This window comes from Arachis stenosperma, chromosome 2, assembly GCF_014773155.1.
Source record: "Arachis stenosperma cultivar V10309 chromosome 2, arast.V10309.gnm1.PFL2, whole genome shotgun sequence".
NCBI classification, from domain to species: domain Eukaryota; kingdom Viridiplantae; phylum Streptophyta; class Magnoliopsida; order Fabales; family Fabaceae; genus Arachis; species Arachis stenosperma.
The window spans coordinates 95,204,646-95,212,606 of record NC_080378.1 but is presented as its reverse complement, the minus strand read 5'-3'; the positions used below and the strand labels follow the sequence as shown (position 1 = coordinate 95,212,606).

Sequence of the window (7,961 nt, the reverse complement as noted above, 5' to 3'; positions counted from 1 at the left end):
ACAGAGAGAATTGAGGAAAACTTGCTTGTGAGGGAGAGAAGGGGAAGGGAAAGGGCAGATTGGAGAAGGGGAAAGAGAAGGGTTGGGGAAGGAAAATGAAAGGTTCGGAGAAAGGAGTGGGGTTTAATGTGTTTTATTTATTTATTTTTTAAATAAACATAAAATTACGTGGTTTCCAATGTTCCTTTCTTTACTTTTTTTTACTTTTTAAAATTACGTCGTTTTAAGATTTCGACGAATGAAAATTCTTCAAAGACTACTATGAGTCTCAAAGTATAATTTCAGCAATGAATTTGAAGAATTATTAATTTCAAAGATTACTTTGAAGGCTTGTGTGCAAACTTCAAGGACTATTTTAAGACTTATCTCGATTAGTCTCAAACCCACGAAGAAAGAAAAGAAAGAAGACGGGAAACAAAGAAAAGATACTGAGGGAAGGAAGAAGAGGGAGGAGAGAAGGGGAAGTGGTTGCCGACAAAGGGTCTCCACCATTGCTGGACCGCCGACTAGTCTGGGAGGAGAGAGAGAAAATCGCAGAGAGAGAGAAACAGAGCAACGAAGGAAGGAGAAGAATCGAAGGAGAAATAGGGGACGGGGAGGGCGACGACCGACGACCCCATTACCGTCGTCGCTGAATCGCTGGCCATCTGCAGCCTGAAGGTAGGCCGTTTTCGTTACCTCCGTTTGACTGCTTAGGTTTATTCAGGCTTTGTTTGATTCTTTGATACTTTACCTGCAGTTCTATTTTTCTTTCCTTGATAACAATACTGTGATTTTAGATTTAGGTGGTTTATTTTCTTTAAATTTATTTGGATATTTGAGACTGAGATTTGGCTACTTAGGGTTAGTTTGATGGGTTTTTTTTTTTACACTGATTTGGCTGTAATTTTACTAGTATTTTTGACATCATTTGACACTTTTGGCTATTTAGGCAGTTAGGTTTAGTTTGATTGTTAATTATTTGAAGTTTTTGTTTCGTAATATGTAACAATGTGAGTACCCTTATTCTGCCATTGATGAGCTCCTGGTTTTTTTATTCCTATTTTGTTTTATTTTTTATTTTTTAAAACAGGGCGGGGTTTATACTTTATACGCAACTAACACTGCTGAATCAAATTCATTTGACCTTTCAATCTTAATACTCTTTGCTCTGAACTCTTACTTTGATAAGTGTTTTTGGTTCTGTTTCTTTAACTGGGGATGTTTTCTTTGAGATCATAGTTGACCGTGTTTGCATTCTTTTTATGCTTGCCTATGACATTTTAAATTTTTGCTCTTGCAATGGCTTCATGAAATAATTATTGCTTACCTAAGGAACTCGGTCCATTATGTTTATCATATGTGCAATTCAAATGAGTGGCTTTTAAATTAAGAAAAATAAATAATTGTTAATGATATTCATTTGCTAAGAGCTGATCACAAACATAGTTTTTTGAAGAGATTTTAGAATATCTTTTGTATGGCACTAGTTTTTCAAATGGTCAAGCAATGATGTTCTGGTCTTGATGGCATATAAAAGACTGCAATTTTTACCTTAGCTAGCAATGGTGTTCTGTCTTTCAGATGAGACTTCAACACCACTAAAATTTGTTAGACTAAGTGTGGAGCTAGAAAGAGAACATCAATGGTGTTAGACTAAAGTGATTGGAATTGGAGAATTTGAGTATATTTGTTATGAGAATTTTGGTAGATCGTTTTTGTTTTCTTGTGGTTGTTTGATGATTGATAGTTATGCAAATTTAATGAAATTGAACACTAAGTTGTGGTTGAACTGTGATTAATTAGCTCGACTTTATGTTGTCAATACTTGATATGTATTCTTGAGTGGTTCTAAAGTTTGAGAATAGATTTTTAAATGGATTAGTTAATTTTAACTTCTAGGGTTCAAAACTTCTAATTAAACATAAAAGATGTTTAAGAGTTAAGGTGGTGAATTAAGAAAGACTAAACATCATATAGTTGGTTTCTTATGGAAGCTGAACTTTATATTGACTAAACACTTTTGTTGTGGAAATTCTATTAAGGAAGCTAAACTTTATATATGTTGTTTCTAATTATTTTTGTTTTCATTCTTCACATTTGTAGGGGTGCAAAATTGTTGACATATGCTAGACCTTATATTGACTATATCATGCTAGAAGAGTCATGGATTTATAACCTTATGACACTAGTTTATGTTAGGAAAAAACTTATATTTAGTTGAATCTGTAGAACTGTAATTCTATTTTGTTGTAAAATCCCAATTACATGTAAGAGATGTTTTAATTATTTATATTATTATATAAATATTGACTTAGCTTGTTAAGGAAATAATTTGATATATTAATTATTTAAAAAAGTGTTGTTGCAAAATGAATTTTCTGTTTTTGTAACAAAAAGAATAAAAAAGTTACAAAAACAAGTAATATTTTGTAATAGAATATTATGACACGAAAGTTTAAATTGTTACAAAAAAGTTCTACATGTCAAAAATTGTTACCAATTTTGTAACAAATTTTAACTTTTGTATTAAAAAATTGTTACAAAATATTACTTTGTTTTGCAAAATTTCGGTTTTTGTTGCAAAAAATTTTTGAAATGGGATTTACCGCAACAATTCTGTAACAATTTTACTTTTGTTCAAAATTATTTAGTAACGAAATTAACAATTATTGTAACAACTTTTTTTGATACAAATATTGCCTTTTCTTATAGTGTGATGATGGATGGAAATCAAATCAATGAGGGATATGGTTTCCGCTGGGAGTCACAGCCAATTCTTAATTCGCAGCATGTGCGCGGTAGTTGTGAAGGGTCACTGGTGCACTCTCTTGAAGTCGAAGAATGGCACTTCTTGTTCAGCTCTCACTCCTACGCCCGTTCATAACGTCCTCCTGCAGCTCTCACTCCATGGTTATGGGCCCACACATTCCTTCCCTTTCTTCAAGTGGGCCCAGTCAATCCCAAACTATACCCACTCCTTGCACTGCTCGTGGGCCATGGTTCACATTCTTGCCAAGCACAAGCACTTCAGAGATGCACAACACTTGCTCGAGAAAATTTCCCAGAGGGATTTCCTCTCCTCGCCTTCGGTTTTGATGTCTCTCATCAGGTCCCATGAGGACACGGAGGTAAATTCACAAGTGCTGAGCTGGCTTGTGATAATTTATGCAAGGTCGAAACCAGCCCTGCAGGATGCTGTTCAGGTTTTTGAGTATATGAGGGTTTCTGGGCTTAAGCCACACTTGCATGCCTGCACTGTGCTGTTGAATTCTTTGGTTAAAGATGGGGTTGTTAACTTGGTGTGGAAGGTTCACAAGGGAATGGTTCAAGTAGGGCTTTTCAGTAATGTTTATATCTACAATTGCTTGATTCATGCTTGTTCAAGGTCACGTGACATAGAGCGTGCAGAGAAGTTGTTGAACGAGATGGAGGAAAAGGGTGTAGTTCCTGATATCTTCACTTACAATACTTTGATTTCATTGTATTGCAAGAAGGGTATGCACTATGAGGCTTTAACAGTACTTGATAGAATGGAAAGAGAAGGGATAGGTCTTGACATTGTTAGTTACAATTCTCTTATCCATGGTTTTTGTAAAGAAGGTAGGATGAGGGAAGCTATGAGGATGTTTAGTGAGATGAAGAACAATGTGACTCCGAATCAAGTGACTTATACTACATTGATTGATGGGTATTCTAAGGTGAATGAGCTCGGGCAAGCTTTGAAGTTGCACAAGTTGATGCAGGCTGAGGGGTTGGACCCTGGAGTTGTCACTTATAACTCGATTCTGCGCAAGCTATGTCAGGATGGCAGGATAAGGGACGCAAACAAATTGTTGACTGAGATGAGCGAAAGGAAACTCCAAGCTGATAATATCACATGTAACACGTTGATTAATGCTTACTGCAAGATAGGAGATTTGAAATCTGCTCTGAAGTTCAAGAATAAGATGTTGGAAGCTGGGCTGAAGCCTGATCCATTTACATACAAGGCACTGATACACGGGTTCTGCAGGGTAAATGAACTGGAAAGTGCAAAGGAGCATCTTTTTGGCATGCTTGATGCTGGAATTTCACCAAATTACTCTACGTACTCATGGATTGTGGATGGACTTTGCAAGAAGAACAACATGGATGCAGTTCTAGCACTGCCAGATGAGTTTTTAAGCAGAGGCCTTTGCCTTGATGTTTCAGTATATAGGGCACTGATTAGAAGGTTATGCAAACTAGAAAAGATTGCATGTGCTGAGAAGTTATTGAATCATATGGAGGGAAAAGGTATATCAGCTGATAGCGTTATTTACACTAGTATCGCCTATGCTTACTGGAAAGCAGGGAATACAAATGCTGCATCAAATGTGTTAGTTGAGATGGCTAGGAAGAGGTTGATGATAACAATCAAACTCTATAGATGTATTAGGGGTGCTGATGATAATAGTGAAAGCAAAGTGTTACAGATATTCTGGGATCATGTAGTGGATTTAGGTCTGATGTCAAGAAATACAATGAATAAGATACAACAGATGGCAATATGATAATAAATTCGTCTTATTTTCAGTTGATTGCAACTGCTGTGTGATGTCTACAAAAACCATCTTCATATTTTGACTAGATGACAAATTGATTATTGTATAGCATTAAGTGGCCACCTATATATTCTCCTATCTCTTCATTCTGTGTCTCACCTGCTCTTTGCCGCTTCCCTCTGCTGTAGCTCTCTGATGCTATTTGGTTAGGGTTCAGAGAGAAGGTACTGGTGGGCAGATTTCTGGGAGTGATTTGTGGGATACACTAGAAGATGGGTTTAGCTTTGCAAGCTGGATTTCTCTCTTCCCTCTGATTCTCTGAGCTGATGATGGTGGCGGTTAAGATCAAATTAAATTTCGGAGGTTAGTAGGCATTAGATTGATTTAGGATTTCTCATGTATCCTAGAAATTGTAGGCATTAGATTAATTTTGGTTTTCTAATGTGTCATGAACTTCAAAGAAATGCTTCTAGTATTTGTGATTGGTTTCCTGTGTTATTTCCTCATGAGTTTCATGGTAGATTGATTATTAAGGTAGCGTTTGTTTTGAAGTATTGGGACGGAGAATGGGACTCAGTATCATGTTTGTTGGCCCAGAGACGGATACTAAAATTTCAGTCTCTGTCTCCAAAATTTCAATATTTCAGTATCCCTAAAAAGTAGGGACACAGGAGACTGAAATTTTTGGGGACGAAGACTAAAACTTTAATAACATTTTGGTAGCGTTTGTTTTCAGGTACTGAGACAGAGACTGAGAGACTGAGACTCAGTATTGTGTTTGTTAGTTCAGAGACTGGTACTAAAATTTCTGTCTCTGTCTCCAAAATTTCAGTATTTCAGTACTTCCAAAAAGTAGGGACACATGGGACTGAAATTTTTAGAGATGGAGACTGAAACTTTAATAACATTTTATACCTAAAATACTTTCATTTCAATTAATTAATTTCAATTTTACCCTTTGTGCAAATTAAATTAGAGTTTCATTCTTGTTTCAATTCCTGTCTCCCATTTTGCACCAAACAGAATACTGAGATTTGTTTCAATCCCTGTCTTTTAGTCTCTGTCTTTCAGTCTCAGTCTTTCTGTCTCTGTCTCTCCACCAAACGCTACCTACCTAAAATATTCCTATTTCAATTAATTAATTCCAACTTAATCTTTTGTGTAAATTAAATTAGAGCTTCATTCTTATTTCAGTCTTTGTCTCCCACTTCACACCAAACACAATACTGAGACTTATTTCAATCCCTGTCTCTGAATCTTTGTCTCTCTTTCAAATGCTACCTAAGATCTTATTTACTGTTTCATTAGTTATTTTGTTGAATTGTTTTTTATTTCTTCAATTTTTTCATGGATGGGTCTAGAGCTTGGTCATTGGATGAAGTTTTTAATAATTCTTCTTCCACTGATGAAATTTAACTGGTTTGTTGGATTTAATTGATCCCAAATTTTCAGGATACTAGCTATGGTTTTGTTTGTTGATTTGGGTTCACATTGAAGGTTTCCTTTTCTTCTTTTCTTTTTGATAGGGTTTCGGTTACTAGCTATGTGGTCTTTTTGACCAGTTAGATTTAAGCAATTTGTTAGATTTAATTGATCATATAGATTAATTTTGTTGTCTCATTATTGTTGAGTTTATTCAACTACTTTGCTGGTCTGTTGTATTATTTCTTAATTTTCTTTTGCCTGTGTAAGATTCATGTGTCCTGGAGATACCCATTTTTCCTGCTGGTATGGTTCCTCTTACCTACTGTACTTTGGGCATAAGTTGATAATTTGTTTTTGTGATCATTCATACCCGGTGAAAATTAAGGGCTGATTTTTTTTTTTTTTTTTTTTTTTTTTTTTGTAGTTAAAGAATATGTCTTCCACACTGGTGAACTTTGGGAGGCAAAGGAGAGGATATGCAAGGCTTCCATTCACGGAAACTTAACTAGTTGGGATTTCAGATTTGTAAGTACATTTATCAATAAAAAATAATAAAAAGATATGCTGTTATTTTCTGAAGTCATGGAGTCATGATTTCAACAAATAAAATATCTGATGATCAATAGTTGTTTGTCACCTAAACTAAGGTGATTTGTTTGTTTAGAAATTTTGTATTAAAACTATTCATCCAAGCAATAAAACTTCGCCCTCCCCAAAAAAAGAAGTAATAATGGTGATAACTATGGTCGTTTCCCCGCAGCCACTCCCCCTTCTTTTTCTCCCATATGGTTTTGTTTACTTTGGTTGAGAATAAATGCTTGGTTTTCAAATTCATAAGGAGTGGTTGGTAGGTTACTTGATTGCTAGCTATTAATTCACGTAATGATTCTTCTGCTTAAAATGAATCATCAAATTGCTATTATGATATGATAAAGAGTTTCCATGCATAATTTACAGAGTGAAGTGAAATCGTCCTGGGCAACTTCATCATTCAAATCTCGGGAAACTTATTGGATACTGCCTTGAAGGGGATAACTGGCTTCTGGTGTATGAGTACATGCCCAAAAGAAACTTGGAAAATCACTTATTTCATAGTATTTTCGCTGTTGTTGCTTAGTTACTACTAATAATATCACATGAATCTTGGCTTGGTCCAGTAATTAACTAATGTGGAAGATTGAATTGCATGCAAAGGAGGACAAAACGCTTCCTTGGGCAACAAGAATCAAAGTTGCTATTGGTGTTGCTTGAGGACTAACCTTCCTACATGAATCTAAGCAACAAGTTTTCTACTGAGATGCATAGTTTTTTTTTATATTGCGGATGGCAATTCATGACTGCGAGCCAAAAATCCAGTTATAGTGGATGGCGTTGCGGAATATGGCGAAAATGGCGGATTACTTAAAAAATACACATATATGTACTACAAAAAATAATACAGAAAAATTGTAAATATAATAAATTATAAAATCTATCTATATAAGCAATTTTTTAGTCATAAAACATCCAATTAATGTAGCAAATATAGTAGTAAATTTAGCAAATAAATATAACATCAAATGTAAATCATAACTTAAAAGTCATAAGCAAGTCATAAAATAAAAGACATAAAACATAGTTTATCATCTACATTCTAGCTCTCATCAAATTCATCCAAATTAACACGATTATTATCATGTCTCTCTGTGCCTTCATCATCTTGTGATTCAGTATCATTAAATTGAATCTCCTTTTCTTGTTCTTCATTTTCAGAATCTTCTTCATCTTCAAATTTTGGTTCTTCTTCCTTCATAATTACTGCATTTCCTTTTCATTTTTTTGAAGCCTTAGACCGACTTGGTCCACTATTTGCACCACCCCTTGCAGGTTCCTTTTTTTTTTCTATTTTGTTGTCTTCTCCTAGTATTTGTCGTAGGCTCATATCCCACCATTGCTTTAAACACAATTCCAACTCAGTGTTGTCATCTGGATGAACTAAATCAGCATCATCATCCACATTATCATCATCTCGAAAGGTGACAGTCCTAATTT

At 35.0% G+C, this 7,961-nt stretch overlaps 1 protein-coding gene across 1 annotated transcript; it reads left to right on the top strand.

Moving 5' to 3' along the window:
- The first annotated feature begins 401 nt into the window (after positions 1-401).
- LOC130963695 (pentatricopeptide repeat-containing protein At5g38730) lies at positions 402-7,443 on the top strand. The gene is made up of 4 exons (XM_057889797.1): positions 402-660; positions 2,695-4,868; positions 6,355-6,455; positions 6,888-7,443. The coding sequence occupies exon 2, from the start codon at positions 2,706-2,708 to the stop codon at positions 4,512-4,514; it is 1,809 nt and encodes a 602-aa protein (XP_057745780.1). The 5' UTR covers positions 402-660; positions 2,695-2,705; the 3' UTR covers positions 4,515-4,868; positions 6,355-6,455; positions 6,888-7,443.
- The last annotated feature ends 518 nt before the right edge of the window (positions 7,444-7,961 follow it).

Coding starts and splice junctions, on each gene's coding strand:
- LOC130963695 (XM_057889797.1), top strand. CDS start 2,706: ATGGAAATCAAATCAATGAGGGATATGGTTTCCGCTGGGAGTCACAGC.